Genomic DNA, 20,854 nt, shown 5'->3' with positions numbered 1-20,854 from the left:
TTTTCATACCTACCCCTGAGCAGTAGTAAGCACGGCTTACTGTAAATGAATACACCCAACAAAAGACTTTCAGCTAGCTTTCAATTTCAGTTCCAGTATTTATTCAGTAACCAATGGGAGATTTTTGCTAAACTAGTCACGTCATGAAAAATATTCTTCTCACTCCTATTCGAGACAATCCTTTCCAATTTTAATCATAATGATATTAACATTTTTCTTAATATCATCTAACTGCCAACAGCAGGGAGTGGAAAAACATTTCTGTTCCACTGTCAAAAAAGCTTGTTAAAAAAGTCAACTTGTTATTGCAATAATCTGTAATGATAACTTATAAAACAACTTCCTCTTCTTCCCCAACCTGAAGTGCTTCCATTAGTTGCTCACTTCTTTAGACAATAAAAAGCTTATTCTTCATGGTAGAGGAACAAATTATTTTCATGGCTGTGCTCCCCCGCCTCATGCAAAAGAAGAAGAGAGAGGTGATATTTAAAAACCTTAGCTGGTGAGGTAACTGGACTTGATCATCAGAAATACTACCTCCTAACCCAAGATTCAAAATACCTTTTTTCTAATACTTGATAAATATGTTTTCCAAAGAGCCTCTGCATGGAAGAGGTACTTGGCTCTGCAAAAGCTGCATTGGCTCAGGAGCTCGAGAGAACACTCAGCTGCGCCTTGGTACGTCCAGCATGGACCATACCACGCCAGGAACGCTTGGGACATCATCTGATGTCCCACCTATGCACTTAATAACTATTCACTTAACAATCATGCTAAGCTGGATGAACATTTCCAGATAATTAGTTCTGGATATGACTTTGTTTTAGTTTGTGATTATTATAGTTATTTCCCTCCAACACCCCCAACTTGTGCATGTAGTTTCAGTAGTTAATATGCAAGTAACTCTGACATCTGGACAATCAACTTGACAAAAAAAGAAGGAAAAAAATAAGAGCAGGAGAGAAAATGAATGAATGAATGAATGAATGAATGAATGAATGAATGAATGAGATGATGCAAAATAGTACTGATTAAATGAGACTGAGCAGACAAAAATCTGTTAAGAAAGGTTTAGTCATAGCTGGTCCCATAGTGGGTTATGGTTATGGAATGGATGATCTCTTGAGGTTTCTTCCTGACCTACAATTTTGTGGCCTTTTTAAAAAGCATTTTAGCTATTTCACATATAAATCACCTCCTTCTAATCTGTGATCTTGCCTTGATTAAGGGTAGGTAAACTAGTTCAATCTACAAATAAATCAGACCCTAACATTCAAAGTTAGCCTTTATAAAGGGTTGAAAAGGGGTCTCAGTTTTTCAGGGAATCATTATTTCATTGTACATCAGCAACATTTAATTTATCTTACAGGCAGCAGTGCTGAAATACTACCACACCATGTTTTTCTTGAGCCAAACAAAATCTGAAAAAAAACAAGCATCTTGTAAGAAAGGTTGTTCTAGCTCAGATTTCTTAAGAGGTCTAAGATTTGACAAACAACAGATTTATCCATTTTCTTATGTTTCTTAAAACAGCTACTTATATTTATGTTTAGGATTAGCCCCCATAAGAATATCCTTACATACAAAACTAATGTGTGTTCATAGCACTAATGCTAGTATTTAGAGTATTTATCATGTGGTAATCACTCTTCTTTCTTAATAATATATATACACACACAATAGGACAATACTCTGCCACATTCTGCACACATACTTTATGCACAACACAAGCTCATCAAGACAACTTCATCACTTTTGAAAACAACAGTTTTTACTGAGGTGAGGCTTACTTACGGAGGAACATTTAAATAAAAGAACATATTTTGAACTCATAGGGATACATACTTATTTATTATATGAGTCCTTTTATCTCTTGCCCGCCATTCCAACAGACTGGGGAGACCTTCCCAAATGCTTGGGGATCCTCCCATTTAGAGGAGGTCCATCTGTTCTCATTTTTAAGACAAGCATGACAAAGGCTGCTTCTTTCCCTGTTGCAGCTATCAGGCAGGACAGAAAGGCACAATGCCAATGTTCTTAGGCATCTGGGCACTGATGGATACCTTAAAAGCAGTATTTTTTTTTTAAAAAAAGGCAATGTTGAAACTGTGAAATATGTCAGTCAGCAGGATTAGCCAATTTATAGATAATATTGAAAATGTAACAGTACTGAATCTCATCTAAGTAATTCTCCTTTCCACTGTTCTGGCAATCTGAAGATCTCAGAGAGGTTACAGTGTAATTTAAATCAGGATCATTCATTGTAGTTCATAATCGCAGCTGGTAATTTAACGGCAAATAAATGGTGAAGCCAAAACTGATTTGAAGCTTTGCTATCCTTTCACAGTCCCCCTGCTTCTAGCTCATCAAGTTCTCTTGCGCATACGTGTCCCTCATCCTTTCTCCCTGTTTTGGCTAATGACTCACCACTGCTCCACTCACCGGTCCTTCTTGCTGTCCTGAGCTATGAGAGATTGCCATGCTTGCACTGCTCCTCACCGGAGGCTGAGACCTAACAGTATCCTGAGCCAGCAGGCAGGATACTGTTGTCAGGGAAGGAAGCACCCTTCAGCAGTGCTCTCTGCTTTCCACCTCCTGACTCCAGATGCTGCCTCCCCCCTCCCGCCACCCTGCCTTCAGAACAGTATCCAATTCCTCAAGGCAGACCACCCCCTCCACTCCCCCCCACCTTTTTTAAGAAAAAAAAATAATAGCCACATTAACCTATTTTAACATGATAAACATTTGTGAAAGAAAAAGAGGAAAAAAATTAGTACGCAGCCCCAATTTAAAGACAGTAACACACATAATAAAGTAGCTCTACAGAAGATAATATATTCAGATCCAGTGCAAAAAAGTGTGTGAGAATCTGACCCATAAAAAAATTCTTGATGTCTTTGGCAAAACAGGATATCAAAAGTAACAGTGAAGTATATACAAAATGTAACACTGGTCACCTTGTTGCACATTTCTAATTGATTTAAGAAGAAAAACTATTCTCCTACTATGTACATTTTATTTTCCAGCCATATAGTTAAATTTTGAGTTGAACTGGGAATCATTTCTTCTCCCTCATCTGAAATTTCGTACATATGTACAAACAAATGTCTTTGGTGCTCAATTTCCCTCCTTGTCAGGAAACTAAATTCACTATTAAAGGCCACAAATCAAGACACTCGCAACTCACCTAATCAAAAAACATGATGGTTAATTAACTAATCAATTAATTAATCAAGTTGTATTTGTTGTCTGTCTCACATGCATGTTTAATCCAGCCACACAGATTCTCAGTGCATCCTTTGCTCTGCAGAATGGTCAAGAATTGTCCCTTTATGCCCTTTGAAACGCCCAGTGGATGCATAACACACATTCTTTTACCTCACCCAGGTCCTGCTGCCTCCACATAACAAAAACCTATCAAACAAAAGCAATTTACAAATTTAGCTTCTGCTTGTTAGCCGAGTGTTAATAAAAAACCATAAAACATTGCTGCAACACTTAGGAACCTTTCTGAGGTCAGAATTCTGCAAAATTCCCAGAAAGTAGAAACACTGATTATGGTGAAGCCCAAAGCTTCGGTAGTTTAATTTCATTTTTCACAACTACATGTAACATTTCAGATTTGCAACTGCTTTGTTTTACCTTGAAAGGCAACAAGAAAAAAAAAATCTAGGCAAACCTTAGTGATCTGCAGATATGGGAACTTCACAGGAATTACAAAAAGTGTTCTGCATAGCCATCAAAGACAGGCCATCCATTTTATTCTCATAGGTGAGCATTTTAATTCATTTCAAAATTCAAATATGTCTCATATAATGTAAACACCTAAAAATATGTATACTCTTGCAAGAGGGACAGAACTGAAAAAGCTGACCCAAATCAGAAGGCTTTCAAAAAGTGATGAAATACCCTGAAGGGTGACCAAACAAATAATTTTATGTCTGAACGCTGGCTGATCTGAGATTAATCTGTACAGACACTGCATAGCGGCCACTTGGGTAGGTTCTTTCAACACGTGCACTTTCTCTTGCTACTATAACCTGTATAACCTGTGTTCTGTATTTCCCATGCACTTTTGCTCCAGACATGGTATTTTTCCAGTGACTGAGAGAAAAGAAACCAAGTTCTTCACGTATCATCTTATAACCACATGTGCTTCCCAAAACATCTTACTGTACGAAGCTGATTCATGATCTCTCCTCTGGGAGACCTTCTCAGACTAAACTTGTAACTGGTTTCTGTCAGAAACTCTTCAGCGGGTACATGAATAAACAGCAGCTAGGACACAGGCCTCAACACAGAGTTATGTTGTATACAATTCTCCTTGATTCTCTACAGATGTGGTAAGGTCTTCAAATACAATTTAGAGAACAGATCCAATGAATTGCCGTTTACATCAGCTGAGAATCCAGTCTGTGAAATTCAGATGATTGACACATTAGCATGGTTTGCTAGCGCTGTTCAGAAACTCAGTATATCCACATAAAACTCTTTATTATGTTAACATGATATTAGGTGTTATTAACTACCATATGAGGTGCTACACCTACTGTCTAGTAGGCTGCAGATCTCCAACACTTTTCTGCTTCTGTTCTGCTAAATCAAGACAGGATAGATACAGATTTCTCTCTGCACAGTATCTGCACATAAAGAAGGAAACAAGGAAATGGCAGGTGCAGAGCCTTCTTTTACACTGCATGATTACCTGTTAATTATAGGCTTCAGTGGAGTGGTGAACATTTCAGAGTACAACACTGCTTGTTAATTCCCTTGTTTTGTGTTCTTGGATTATGTCTTCAGCCATATTTGAGTAGACGCTGGTAACAAATCTGCATCTGTCTGACTTAAAAAGTATTTGTGTGTTGTGGTGTCAAGAGCCAGGAAAACTGGCTGCCACTCCATGCGTACTCAGGGGGTATACGGTAGAGCAAGAGGCCTGGAAAGATGTAAGTCAACTGAATCAAAACTGAAGAATAAACTTTGAAATTAATTACATATTTTTGTCGTTGTTAAATAAATGGTGGGATGGGAAGAATAGCCTTCTAGTTATGTGACCTTTGGGAACTCAGTTTAGTTCCCAATGCCTCAGTTGAACTCTTCATAAAACTAAGTTTCAGAAGCATGCTGTGAAGGTGAATTAACTAATCTCTCTAATAATCTTGGGACCCTAGACTGTAGGCAACACAAACCAATATAATTCCTATTTTTTCTACCTTGCTTCTCATTAGCAGTTCATATAGCTCTAGTATGTTAATGTAATATGTAGTCTTGAAACATGTATTATCTTCTTATTCAGTATGTTTCAGAATGAGAAAGGTTTGAAGAAAAGTGTATAGATCAGCTTTCATTCATCTTTGAGTGCCTACATACAAAGACTATTCAGTTCAGACATTAATATGATCTTTCATCAGCTGCCACATGAAGCTGAGGTAACATAAAGATTAAGTCATCTTTTAACCTCTAAAGGATCCACATGAGGTCTGAGAGCAAGGTGCTTTTTTAGAATCACAGGCACAACACCACAAAGAAAGGTCAGAAGTACCAAATGCAGTCATGAATTGCTGAAAACTGGGAACAGAAGTCCTAGAGTGAAATTCCAACATGTGAAGGGAATCCGGATGAATAATGAAGAGGAGAAAGCATTTCCACAGAATCTCAATAGATTTGAAACAGTTTTTCTCCACTTCTCCAACAGCACTGATGATGGGGCTGGAGGCAGGGATGCAGGTTTTAGAAAACACAGGAACTTTTGACTGGAAACAACTCAGCAGAAGGGAATACCATGAGAAATGAGAAGCATTTCAAATGAAGATTATTCAAGGTAAAACAGAATGGCTGACAAACTGAAGCACTCTTGCTCTCCTGTCTGTAAACTGACACACTGAGAAGATTCCTCTCCTGCACTTACGTGGGTCTCAATAGACTGAAACATTTCAGGTATTTTCTTGGAGGAAGAGTATTGTCATTTAGATGGTTTCACTTCAATAACCCAATACTGCACCTACAGATGTACTTAGGGCTTCCTAACACAGATGAAGACATGTTCCTGAACAGCAGTGAGTTTTAAATTCTCAGGATTTTGGTTTGGGTTTTTTCAGTTTTTGTTTTGTTTGTGTTTTTTTTTTTTTTCTGGGGGGACAGGGGGGAAGAATATTGATTCTAGAGATCAGAAATTACTCTAGCAATTCTGAAGAAAACTTAAGTTAGAAAGTGTCAGTTGAGAAAGAAGGGAAAATTTTACATTCTTCCTAGGGTAGCTGTGTGATTTGATGCTTGTATTACATTTGCACCTAGGGATTTGTTTCATTATAGTTTGCTACAAAAGGCTACCAGAGAAAAATATTGTTGTCCCACAGAAAATAAAATCAACACAAATAAATGCTAATATTCTGTAAGTTAGAACACTTCTGAGACATGTAGAAGAATGTCTGTTTACTGTGTAAGTGGTCAGTACAAGCCTTGTGAACTACTTAAATTATGCTGAAATAGCTTCAGAGATAAGGATTGTTTATATGACTGTAGGACCTCATTGGTCCTATTTTCTCAGATAATGTATATAATACATCATAAGATCATATCTATTCTCCAAAAGCTACAACTAAGTAGATGAAAAGAAAAAAGTAGCCATAGTAAGGTTACTGTGTATTGCTACTGGCATCGTGGAAGAACCAGGAACATCACTCTCACTTTTTGATTTCCAGTCAAGTATATTCATATATGCTCCCTAATTAGGTTATATGCATTCTTTTGCCTATTATTAACCACTGCAATAACTATCAACATCCACAGTGAAGTCAGAGAAGTCATTACATTTGTGGGACACAGAAATGTCTGTTGCTAAAAACTATTGTTTTCTGCAATAGATTCACCAAGGGGAAAATGATACAGAATAGATGATGAAAGATGGCATAGTTCAAGGTAAAGGCAAATAGCTGTATTAGTAAGAAAGTGGCCAAAACTAAGAACAATTACAGAATTTTCATGTCTGGCAACTTTTTTTAAAAATTAAAATATGGGAGGAAGAGAACTCTGGGCATCACTGATTTGGGGTTCCTACACGGAGGCTTCTCAGTGGGATCTGATTTTCCAGAACTACCAAGTATCTACTCCCTGAAGACAAAACTGGAAAGAAACAAATCAAACACACCAACAACATGATTCGATTTCTAAACAGTGCACTGAACTGGAGCTACTGAGTATCACCAGTCACCTGTAAGATGGAAGGGTTTTTTTTTTTGTTTGGGCTGGGTTTTTTCCACACAAACTGTAGTCAATGTTATAAGCAACACTGCTACACGTACATTTCAGATTTTACCTGGAATCTACATCCTGATTTTACGTGATCCTTATGACTAGTGAGTTAAATAAAAAAAACCCAAACCCTTTAATGAGTCACTGCAAATGGCCAGTTTACTTTAAATATGAAAACTCTTGCATTGGAGATGGAGTCAATTTTCCCCATAGCAGCCCTCATAGAGCTGTGCTTTGTTATTGGTAGCTAGAAAGGGGCTGATAACCCACCAGTGTTCTTCACACTACTCATGACTGCCTAGGCAACTGTCCAATCCACTTCAACTGTTTTCAGTCAGAAGAGCCCTCCCCTACTCAGGTATTCCTCATATACTTCCAAGAAAATAAAGCAATTCCTTCCCATAAAATAACTGTACTCAGAAAGACACAGCTGTAAAAAAAAAAGTGCAATTCCCGAATTGAAGCTGTTAATTGAAAATGTGGAGTTTCTCAAATAAAGGTGACTGTTTGATGGTCTAATTAGTTACTCCTCATACAGAAACTGTTCTATACACTTTTTAATAGACTGCCTTCTTTTGCCCTCTCTACTGTGCTATTTAGTCATTCGACCTTCCTTTAGAACTTCCTTTAGAGAGACTGTGGAGTCTCCTTCCGTGGAGACATTAAAAACCTACCTGGACGCGTTCCTGTGCCCCTTGCTCTGGGTGTGCCTGCTCAAGCAGGGGGGTTGGACAAGATGATCCCCAGAGGTCCCTTCCAACCCCTACCGCTCTGTGATTCTGTGATATACCAAGGGTGCACAAACATTGCTTCTATAATACCTTACTAGGTCCAAAATCATACCTCTTGAGGATACTACTGAATTTTACAATAAAAATTTGTGACTAAGTAGTAAAATATAGCAATACAAACATATTAAAAATATTTAAAAATTAAAATGGACCATGCATTATAAAAGATACTATATTTATATTAATTATAAGAATTTCTATTTGCTTTGTAGACATATACAGAAATCTCTTCGTAAACAGGCTTTCCTACCTTAAAGGATGGGTTCGGTTTGTGCATAGCACCTCTTTTGTTATCAACGCATTATCAGAAGACTGGCTCAAGGAGGTCCTTTGACTAATATGAAAAGATCTCTTTGGTAGGACTGCAATTATTGGTGTGTCTTTTATATGAGACTTTGAAAAGCTGTATTATTTACACTGATACTTTAAGTATCAAGTATGCTAATTCATTGGAAGATAACAAAACACACACATTTCCGCAAGAGTTAAGGTTACACATATCTGACAACAAAACAGACAAGGACGTACCAATACCCCATGCCACAGAAATTAATTCTACACTAAACCAAGTGCAAATTTATGAGTACAAACTATTAACCCTGATGATTGGGATTTTTGTTCGTTTGTAACCTAATGGAATATTTCAAACTACTGTAAGAGGAAAAATTAAGATTTGATACAAATGTTCAACATACAGGACAGCTACACTATTGCTCTTGAGTAATAGGCTTAGAACAAACTCTTCAGGTGAGCTTAGTCCCCACACCCTTTAATAATACCTTTCTGCAGAGAGATATCTTTGCAACTGTCCTATCTCCTGTCTTGAACAGCTCCGTACAGGAAACCTGTCTTTTAAAAAACCTCGTCTAAATTCTGGAGGGAATAGACTCTTTAGCAAATGGACCCAAGATCATAGGAATACAGAGACTACGTTTAAAATATTCTGTTCTAACCCCAGACATACAGATTTACCTCTGCTCAGGTTCTCAGTTGTAAAACATTGCACATAATCTGAATGCAGATACCACCTCTGCACTTTTTTTTCCAAACAAAGGGGTCTGTGTTCTTTTCACTGTTATTTAAAATATGTTGTTTAAGTTGCAGCTGTTAAACTTATGGGAATAACTATTTAAATGAAAACCAACTGCTTGTCAAGAACCAACCAGAGCTAATCCTGATAAGCAGAAAAAAGTAAGAAGAAAATCTGGAATACTGCTTTCATGTTTTTACAGGCTGGTCTTTTCCCACTACAATTAGAAAAAAAAAAAAGTATTTTAGAAAATAAATATTTACAAAGGTGGTTGTCTGAAAACTGATTTTAGTTTCATTGACCATGTAAGTGCTATATAATTAGGAACTACAGAGAAGTTTTACATTTAAACATTAGATCTCCTGCTTTACTTCTTATTGTCTGACAAATTTTGTCATTAAAAAATGTGCATGTGTTCTAGAACACAAACAAATACAATTTGAGCATTATACATGATTTTGCTACAACTGAAAGAGGACATGTAGGCAAGTACCTAATAAGGCAAAGAAGCAATTGCTGAGAAGGCAATACATTCAAAATCAACCAATATAAGTCATTACCTTTAGTGCCGTACAGAATACACCACGCAAATAACCCTTTGCAAACCCCACTATGAGTCTAAGAATACTGCAGTCTCATACTCACCTTTTTTTCAGACATTTTGACATGAATTAATAAGCTGCTAGACCTGAAATCCCTATTCTTTTACAGCCATCTTCACCTTAGAAAAAGATATTTTCCTGCTAAAGCATGTTCTGCATGGTTTCACTTTCACATCCTTCTAGATGAAAAAAAAAGAAAATACCTAACTGTGGTGGTGTGCATTCTATTTGCTTAATTAGCATGTTTGACTTCCTGTACTATTTTCAGTCTTTGTAGCTTGATATACAGTAAGCAGGATTATTTAACCTAGAGTTTCAGTCATTCAACAGAAGTGTTCCTGTCATTGTGTAAACAAGCTAAGTAGAAGTCCAGCTAACATTTCATTTTATGAATACACCTCGAATGAGTTGATAAAATATACTGAATAGCCAAATGATGCAGCAGCATCTTTAAAAAGACAAGAAGGCATATGGGTGTGAAAATTTACACAGGCAATGAACATGAATGAGCACCTCCCTTAAACAAGGTTGAGAAGGTACTTGAGAAGTAATTGACATGCTAATTCACACTGTGAGTTTATTATCAGCATATCTTCAGGTTCATCACTTATTGATTTAAGATTAGCTGGCAAACATTCTTCAAAATGAAGTTTCCAAGTTCAAGATAAATATGAAAGGATGCAGAATTGCCTTTGTTTCCTCATTGTTACATCTTACAGATGCAACTGACGAAACACCTCTTTTGTGTTTGGTTTTGTTTCGGTTTTTTTTTTTAAATACAGAAACTAAGTAATTTGACATTTTACATAATTTTGATATAATGGTTCACAGATGCTATGGATACAGAGTCCTTGGGGCTGGCAGGGCTGTTTCTCACCCCCTTCCCCTCAGCCCTGGCTGCCGGGCAGCCCTTTGCCCCCCGTCCCTGCCTCCCTCCGTGCCCCGGCTGTGCCCGCCCGGGGCTGAGGGGCTCAGCCGGGCCCTGCGGTGGCGCCCTCGGAGCCGGCTGGAACCGGCTGTGTCCGGCGCGGGGCTGCCCCGGCCACCCCCATTGCTTGCTGCTGCCACTGGCATTGGGGCACCCACACCCTGACGCAGTATTCTTCCTGCTATACACAACGTGATTCATAGTACAGAGATGAGAACATATTATACTAATACTTATTAAAATTCCATTTAAGACTACATAGAGAATAAAACCTTGGTCATATATTTTCCATGAACTGGATGGAGCCCCTCAGTAAAAGAAGCTGCCCTCACTTCAAAACAGCTCCATGAAAGGGCCACAACTTGGTATGTTTTGTAAAGGTCACTATGACAGCCAGGAAAAGTAGTATTAAACCAATAAAATGTCTGGCTTCTACAACCAAGTACTAGATACTTTACATAGTACACATTGCAAATTAACCTAAGAATTACACAGAAGCACAGCTTAAAATTCCTATTTAGTATTCACTTCAGACACAAATTCAGTTACTTCAACTTCTGGCCCAAAGGAACTCATCTTCCTTTGACTGCATGTAACACTGTTATCTGCTTTTAAAACTAAAAGGGGTGTGTAAAAAATCTTTGGGATACACTACAGCTGTAATGGATTAATTTCTTAATAAAGTGAATTTAAAGTCTTACTATCCCACACCTATACCCTTCTATGATTTTTGATATGCATGGTCTGTGTGTGCCACAAGATTAAGCCTGTCCACACTGCAGGTATTTCCTAATTTTTGACATTTCAAAAACCTAATGTGAAGAAAGCACCTGGTAATCAGTAGAAATCCTTGGAATGTTACAGAATGTCAATAGAGTAATTAATGTCACAGAGTTTCTGTATCAAGAACCAGGATTTTTAGAGATAAAGATTAGCATGTTTGTTTCACATAGACATGACAAATCAATAAGATTGTCTCAGTTCTCTTCCCTGGAACCTTTCCAGTCATTTAATTAACAGAAAAGTGTGGATATTTAAAATATAAGCATCATATTCCTCACCACCACGGAGCTAGATTAATTTAATTTTGCCAATGGCATAGTTTTTCTTACTGTCTTCACCGACCTTCTAGTCAAAGAATCCTGTAAAAGTGTGGTTTGCAGTTGGTCAACAACAAAAAAACTACTAACATACAAAGAAGCATGCACCCTAAGAACAATGGCCAGCTTCAGCAACATGCAGCTTCTGCCCTAGTTTTTAAAGGCAGTACCATTTAATAAATGAAAAATTTAAATAGCTTAGGCAGCAACAAGGCTGGCTTTCCCCATAAAATTCATTGCTAAAACATTTAAATGAGAAATGGCAGTTCCACCTAAAAGACATTGGTTTAATCAACAGTCGTTCATTGTAAAGAACATGTAAAAGCCACAACTTCAGCTGCCAGTGTGTCAAAATCATGAAAGGCTAAGAAGTAAAGAATATAAAAAAAAAGGGCTCAAGTTTTGTAGAGACTTTTTCAGTCCACAAGAATCTTGGGGAAGATTAGATCACCTTGACAAAATTATTTTGAACCATTAATTGAAATAACAGTCTCCACACAGCAAACTGATGTTTTGCAATATAGAACTGACAGACTGTATAAAGCTTCCTCACAAAAACAGTTATTACTTTGACATGTTAAGAGTCGATGTTGCTGTTCTGACGTAAAAGACCAAGTTTCTTACTGGTGCAATTCCACATTGACTTAAATGAAGTTAAACTGGGTAAACATTTTATCCCATGTCTTTGGACTAAGACTGAACTTCAATGTGTTCATGCTTTTCTGTTTGTTTGGTTGGTCTGTCGAGTCAAAATGCCCTTGTCAGTCTGTACACAGCCATCTTGTGTCAAAGGATTTAAATGCAAGTACTATGCTTCAGGAAACCTCAGATATGGCTGAACACACTGGAGGAAAGTCAGATTGATCAGGCTGATAAAAGCACTCTCTACCCTTGAGTTTGATTTTTGCCCAAATAACCTTTGAATGTTTAGAGATTCCACTTCAAAAATAATAAATAAAACCTAAAGGTCCACAGCATTCTATGACTTGTAGAACTTGAATAATGTGCCTTCAACCTCTCAAAAAGAAGCCAAATAACAGTTGTTGAATAAACCTGGGTTACTATCGGCATGGAGGTGGCAAAGTGGGCTGTCTGTGCCAGCAGAACTCAAAAAAAAGCAAATACGCGTGCACATTTTTATTTTGAAAAGCTCTTGGGTTGGCATCAGTCTTGAATTAGCTTTATGTAAAAATAAAGTAGAAAATGAGATGGCTAACATGATATAGGACCATATAATGTTGTGCAATACTGACCTCAGATTTGATGACAGCAGTTAAGATGGAGAAGGCACATTTCCTTGCTTCTTGGTAAGGCTGCTCTCTGAGCAACAGTGGGAGACAGATAGGAGAATAAAGAAATAGGCACTGCCCTATATGATCAGTGTCGATTTCCATCAGCTTCAATGGCACTGAATCAAAATGTTATTTAGCAACAGTAAGGGTGACAAGAATTAGGACCTGAGTAATCAGAGAGTAGAAAAGCATAAAGATCAAAATAGATAAAAAGTACTGTAAAATCTGAGGTTAGTGACCTAATGCAAAAAAATGCTGTAACAGGGAAGAAGATGCTTTTGAGTAATCAGAGAGCAGAAAACCATAAAGACAGAAGTAAATAGGAAGTACTGCAAAATCTGAGGTTAGTGACCTATGGAGAAACTGTAAAAGCAAATTTTTTTTAAATTAAGAGGGTTCTATTAAAAACACAAGCCTCTACTTTTTCATTGTAAATATCTATAATCTCAATCTTTCATGGATTTGCTAAGGGGTCCTTTGGAAGAAGCTGGAGACATCTCAGTCTTACATTGAATTAAAAATTGTGAAGGTAAAATCCATGCTCAAATATTACATGTATTAATTCAATGTTGGCCTTCCCCTTTTCTAAGATCCCTGGAAGAATTAAAAAGTTAATCTCTTTCACACTAGACACATGAGATATGTGATTTCAAAGCTTGCTGAGCCAAAATCCCTCTCCTTTTCTTTTTACTTTATTTTCTACATAGGTCTACTCTAGTATAAAATTTTAAAGAAGCAACCAAAGTCCACAAAAGAACAGAAAATTCTGTGCTTGCATATTTAGATTGTTTTTTCTACCATGTTTTCACTAGCTATAAGTAAAATTATTTTATCTAAATATATTATTTGTGAAACTAGCATCCTAAAAGTTAGAAAATGAGATGCATTATTCTAGATGCTGATTATGCCACTTGCACACCTTCTTACAAAGGCATGAAAATGGCTAACAAGCCATGTGCAAAATCTTTGGACTATAACATCTACACTTTCCTTTTCATTTTCTTTATCAGAAAAGCAAAGCATTTTTTGTATGAGAATAAATTTTGGAACTGTTCGCGTATGTTTAAAATGCTGAAATGTGATATGCTTTTTTTATGTAAGCCTCTAACATTGAATAAAAGCTTTTTAATTGTAAAACTCCATTTTTGTTTCTTCCTTAGCACTTATTCTAAAGTATACATATTTCCCCCTTCTGCCATTAATTCTGAGATGTGAAATTGTCTTGATATGATCAGGGAAGATTAGATTCACTCTCCTGTATTAGAAATAATTTATTGCAATGACTTGTCACCATATTACTTTGGAAAAAGAATTTTGAATGACAAGTCCATTATGCTTATTTCTATTTTCAAGAGTAAAATAACAAATTAATAGATTCACTACCTTGAAAATCCAGTATAACACCTGGGATTTCTTTCCTAATCTAACTTTCAGTACAATCATTTCAGGACATTTTAAAAGTTGTTACTTTGCTCTTTCCTTTCCTGTATTCACACTCATTTCCAACTGTTCCATAGTGCCTTATCTTCCCCATCAACACATATCTGTAAGTGTTTTTGAATTATAGGTAAAGACACAAGAACTAAGTAAAGCATCACTCCCCTTACCCCCCAAATTTGGGAAGAAAAAAGCAGTTGAAAAACAGCACAGAGTTGAATACCTGAAAAGCCATTCCTATTTACCCTTCAGAGGACACCTGAAGTGGATTAAGATGTACGTTTGGTGTTACAGAGATCCAAACGGTCCACAGAGAAATCAAGCGTCAGTCTTGTTCATTACATTCCTCTGCTATTCCCTCTAATAGCATGATGTACACAGCGCTAAACCGACACTGATCTTCCCATTACCACTGCGCATTTATTTCTCTCTCCAAAGTAAAAAGGACAGTGAATGTGTAGTTATGACCTTCTTCCAGTGCAGCTCACTTCTAAGAAATATCAGAATGAGCAGACCTGGAGACAAAGAGGTGTGAAGGTTCAAAATGAAGAATGTTACGGACTGAAACTCTGTTTCTCTTCTTTCCTAAAATTCTTTACTTGTTGTTTTCCATATCCTGACATATGAATTAATGAAGAAAATGAAAGAGAAATGCAAACTGTATCAGCCGTGGCAGCTCAGAAATGTTAAAGCTTGCAGCCCTACAGCACAAGTTTTTCTAGATTTCCTCAGGAGAATCTCCATTCTTTTGAGCTGCTGCAGTCGGTACCCGACTCCTCACTAGACCATGGTGCATTCACTAGCCCTGCCCCTTTCAGTGCTCACAGCTGTTTTCATTAGAATAGTTTGCATCAGAGAGATGCAAAAGACAAGAAGCTGAAAGCTCAGTTGTGTGGATTCAGGCTGCTTATATGAGACAGGGATATTTGTTCCCGCGTAACCAAATTTCCATGGTTTCTCTAATGCACACACACCCACAGATGAGCAGTCTGTCAGAACTAACATTGTTAGATACTATTGATCATTGGGAAGTTTTCAAGAAACCCTTCCCAAACAATTCATCATTTTAGAAAAAAGAAGTCACCGTGGTTTTAAATTCCTTAAAGATACCTTTCTTAATACAGAAATGTTTTTGGAGGTGTTCATTCAGGAAAACAAACCCTGAAACATTGAAGACGTACCCCAAGTGCAACAGCAGGGAACCAGTTCAATCATCCCAGAAACACAGAAAATACTTAACATCTACAGAAGGATCATTTCTCATTTCTACCACAACTTCATTTTTCCAGGACCTGTGTTTTGCCATATTCCTATAAAAGCCTTCTGAGTACAGCCAATATGGATTAATTTTATACAGATTTCCAGTCTCCAAAGGACATTTTTGTAGAGAAAATAAATAATGACTGAAGAATGGGGATATGCTTGATATTAAAATATAACAATGACTTGTTGTCCTAATACTTGCTGTATAACATATGATGACAGTAAATTAATCCATCCTCTTGACAGTCATTTCACTATAAGAATGAGAAACCTTACCAGTTTCATTGCAGGCCTACCCTATTCCTGTCCTCAGTGTGTATTTCCATGACAATGACTGTAATTATTATAACAGCATTGTACATAATGACTCTGCTTTCTGTGATGTTACTCCCAAATTGGGTGTGAAAAATGTGAAAGGACAGATATCAAATGGCAAAACTCTCACCAGTGAAGCAGAGTAGGCTACAGAATTAATAACTGACAGAATTGATAGCATGCTGCCACCGAACAGAAGCCTGGAATTAAAGGGCACTGCTCACAGAGCCTTCCTTCATAAACTGAGGGGCTTTGCATTAAAACCTCTTGCCATATTAAAGGCATGTAGAATGAGACCTTGATGAGGTGTGTACAATTAAATGCAACATCAGTAAAACATCTATTTTTCAAAACGAAAAGCAACTCCTCCACAATGACCACTACTGAAATTTTCCTAATTACTAATATTACATCAGTCTCAGCCTGACTCTCCTTTTTTCTGAATAAAAAATATATTCCTGAGCTAATATGACTGATCTTTGCAGTAAACCAGGTCATCAGAACCATCACAAAAAATGGAACAATAGAATCATAGAATCGTTAAGGTTGGAAAAGACCCTTAAGATCATCGAGTCCAACTGCTAATCTATCACTGCCCAGTCCACCGCTAAACCATATCCTCAAGCACCACGTCTACCCTTTTTTTAAATACCTCCAGGGATGGAGACTCAACCATCTCCCTGGGCAGCCTGTTCCAATGCCTGACAACCCTTTTGGTGAAGAAGATTTTTCTAACGTCCAACCTAAACTTCCCCTGGCGCAGCTTGAGGCCATTTCCTCTCGCCCTATTGCTTGTTACTAGGGCGAAGAGTCCGACCCCCACCTTGCTACAACCTCCTTTCAGGTAGTTGTAGAGAGCGATAAGGTCTCCCCTCAGCCTCCTCTTCTCCAGACTAAACAACCCCAGTTCCCTCAGCTGCTCCTCATCAGACTTGTTCTCCAGACCCTTCACCAACTTCGTTGCCCTTCTTTGGACACACTCCAGCACCTCAGTGTCCTTCTGGTAGTGAGGGGCCCAAAACTGAACACAGTATTCAAGGTGCGGCCTGGCCTCACCAGTGCCCAGTACAGGGGCATGATCACCTCCCTGCTCCTGCTGGCCACACTATTCCTGATACAAGCCAGGATGCCACTGGCCTTCTTGGCCGCCTGGGCACACTGCTGGCTCATGTTCAGGTAGCTGACAGCTAACACCCCCAGGTCCTTCTCTGCTGGGCAGCTCTCCAGCCACTCCTCCCCAAGCCTGTAGCGTTGCATGGGGTTGTTGTGACCCAAGTGCAGGACCCGGCACTTGGCCTTGTTGAAGCTCCGGCCCAACGATCCAGCCTGTCCAGGTCTCTCTGTAGGGCCTTCCTGCCCTCCAGCAGGTCAACACTTCCACCCAGCTTGGTGTCATCTGCAAACTTACTGAGGGTTCATTCAATCCCCTCATCCAGATCATCGATGAAGATATTGAACAGGACCAGCCCCAACACTGAGCCCTGGGGAACACCACTCATGACTGGAAATAGAGATGCTCCTAAGTCTCATAAAGCTTCTGCAAAGATGAGCTAACTAATGTTGTGACGTATTCAGAGTAGAAAGTCATGAACACCATAGGGAATTCTTTGAGGAAAAGGGGGAAAAACATGTCAAGTAGAGACAAAGAAATGTCCTCAAACAAGGCATGTAGTCACGTTCTGACCATGAAGGTTTACAAGAAATCCTATTCATTGATCTCCATAAATGTAGCATTAATAGAGTGGTCAGAAGATGAAAGAAAATATGTAATGCTATCATAGGAACAAAAAATTGAAAGGGACCATCCTTCAGTTCACTGAATCCAGACCTCTTCTTTGATGCAATCATGTCTATAAATTATTTCATACAGACAAGCATGTTTTACTTTGAAACCCCTTCAGATTTTTGCTTCCACTCTTCCTATAAGTAGATTCTTTCAGAATCTCACTTTTTTTTCCTTATTTCCACTCTCAATTAGCTCATAGCCAGCAAAACCTCATTTTTTTCAAGTAAAAGCTGAATCAACTTAAATAGCTCTTCCCTTCCCTTGTGGTTTCTTCTGAAGTGTATTTACAGAATAAACATGCTTTCCATTATTATCTGCAGGAATAATGAGACAAACATATTTTATTCTCCACCACCACGCCAAACACAGAATTCCATTTTCTCTATATAGCTTCTATGTAAATTCATTGTTCTTGGCCAAAAGTAATCAGAGCAGTAAACAGGTTAACATTATTTTTCATAATGGCTCAATACCACTTTATCCCTGTTTTGATTATCTCAGCTTTTGCAGCTTAGTATCATGACAGTAGAAGCAATAACTGATCTGGTGACCAGATCTTTCTCTTTCTCTGTCACTTGTATCTGACAAAACAGTAGTGTGTAACATGATACTGTTCTGTAAGAGGCTTATCACATTGTGTTCCTGAGGTTTACTCTGTATCTCCATATCCAAATCTTATTCATGATATCTAGCTCTTTCCAGACAATGTTTTGATTCTTCTGCATAGCTTTGCATCAGCAACATGTTTGTAAAATGTTTCTTCTATTCGAAATGATTCATGAAAATGATAATCACTCTAAAATGGGTCTGGAAGAATTCCTCCTCATCCCTTTGCCCATTTTAAAAGCTTTTATTTCAATGCAACCCACTATCTCTATTTAGAAAGTCCTTCCCTAGTGTACATTTCCTGCACAAATCTCAACAATTTTCAGTATGCTGAAATACTTGGTATTTTACTAAGGTTGGCATAACTAAATAGTTCTTTTTGGGTCTTTGTGTTAACAGTATCTTAAATACAGATGCTCCACTTGCTATTTTTAGTTCAGATGATACTGTTCAAATTTGAATGCCCTTGCTACCAGACATCTGTGATTTCAGAAGCACTGGTTTCCTTGGATATTTTTCATACTTTAAGATAATTTTCAGGATTCCCAACTTGATGGCAAACTCAAATGAAATAATTTATTTTCTATGCCCTCATCCCCATTAACCATCTTTCTTCTCCCCTCATATTCAGCACCTTTCTCCACTTTAAATACAGAAATTAAGATTCATCTAGATTTCATAACAAAAATTTCTATCATAATGCTGAAAGACAGTATTCAGAGTGAGAAAAGCTCCATCTGTCATAAATCTTGCAATAAAGCTATATATACAGTTTTGTGTTATTTTAATGAAAATTTAAAACCCAAGCTACACAGAGAACATTACACACGATAAACCAGACTTCCGTTGGCCAGCCTATAACTGCATCAGCATGAACTTTACACGGGAAGCTCACTATATATATCAAAACATAAATGCAGGGCTTGTTCTCACAGGCTTCTGAGAAACTGTAACACCTCCTGCCTGTTTTTATGAAGAAAGTCACAGAGGATTTCCCTTTGGAGGAGTACTTTTCCACCCTACCCTCAGAGTGGTATGAATAGCCTATGGAGCCTAGACTGTATTTATAATATTCCCTGAAGTAGAACTGAATCTTATTCTGAAACCGTCTGGAAGAGTCTTTAGCAGTGACATATTTAAGCCCCATGCATTTGCGGTTCTACGGAATCTGATGTAAGAGGTTCAGCTGCACTCACTCCGTGTTTACCTGAGCTCAGAAGAAACACTATTTTATCATAATTTAATATCTTCATCCTATTTACTTTTACTTATCTTTTCTCTTTCTAGTAACACAGAAAGTATACATGGACAACTGGCAAGTTCACTGTGCATGTATGTAGCAATCCAAGAGGTGTCCTCCTTTAAAAAAGGAGATGCCATCTAAGGAGGTCTCTGGTTTCCCCCTATCAATGCCACATTTCAGGGGATGGGAAAAACAAAACCAAAACCAAAAGAAGACAACGACCTTACCTTTCCTACATACTGAGGATCTGGTCCCATGTGTTCTTCTAAAACAAAGAACTGATTCCACACCCATCCACGCTTGGGACGATGATGCACTTCTGTTTCGCCTTCTACGTGTTTGGTTTGATTTCTAGTCACCTTGATGGAGCCATGGTGAGCAGCTCCATAACACCTCTGCACAAAACAGAGACAAACTAGGACTGGGCAGATACAAGATGTACTTGTAATTCTCATTGTAGGATAAGCTTCCTGTTCAAGGTTTTCTTTCTCTTGTCTTTTTCAGCTGTAATCCTTTAATAAGTTCCCGAGACAGAAGGTGAAGCCTGGTTCAGAAATACAGTCCAAAATGGGTTTTTCTGCTTGTTCATGGTTTAGCTGCCCATTTGGGAAAGCTCAAATTATATTTACATTATGAAAAGCTGACTGGAAAAACTGATATTTCTTCTGAGGTCTTCACAATAGAGTTCCACAGCCGACCATTTTCTATCTAATAGGAAAAGAAAAGAAAGCCACTTACTCATCACTAAAACCAGCAATTTTCAGGCTTCTGACCTTAGATTACACTCACAGCTGTACTAACCAGTCTCTCAAAGACTCTATTGTAACCAAAATTTCTTTTCAGTCCTTCCCGTAAAAGTGTTTTTAGATTGTTTTTATTAAAATACCTTAAGAATTGGCATGGCTCTTCCAAGCTATGAAAACATCTACATTGTTAAAAACTAGATGATACAGGACAGTTCCTTTGGCCTTTACCTGCAAATCACTGACCTGGTCTGGCAGTAACATAAAATCACTGCTACAGTGTCATTAGATAGATAGTGATTGGTAATTAATTTTGCATGAGTTCTTCATCTTCTGTACACCACACCGAGATCCAACATGGTGAAAAATACCAAGGCTATGATGGGTTTTGAAAGAAAGCCTTCCAAATGGGCTTTGAGGATTCTGAGTCAATATTAGAGGACACTGACAGGAACTTCCAGCCAAAA

The 20,854-nt window shown here is 37.9% G+C and overlaps 1 protein-coding gene across 1 annotated transcript in view; it reads right to left on the bottom strand.

The window, feature by feature from the left end:
• The window catches only part of CDH18 (cadherin 18), a 205,976-nt gene that overhangs the window by 164,728 nt on the left and 20,394 nt on the right, over positions 1-20,854 (bottom strand). Inside the window, exon 2 of the mRNA XM_075084232.1 lies at positions 19,872-20,352. Coding sequence (XP_074940333.1) covers positions 19,872-20,099 — 228 coding nt within the window. The 5' untranslated portion in view covers positions 20,100-20,352. The remainder of the gene's footprint in view (positions 1-19,871; positions 20,353-20,854) is intronic.

Source organism: Phalacrocorax aristotelis, chromosome 2, assembly GCF_949628215.1.
Source record: "Phalacrocorax aristotelis chromosome 2, bGulAri2.1, whole genome shotgun sequence".
NCBI classification, from domain to species: Eukaryota; Metazoa; Chordata; class Aves; order Suliformes; family Phalacrocoracidae; genus Phalacrocorax; species Phalacrocorax aristotelis.
The sequence above is the reverse complement of the archived record's forward strand: the minus strand, read 5'-3'. Positions and strand labels throughout refer to the sequence as shown.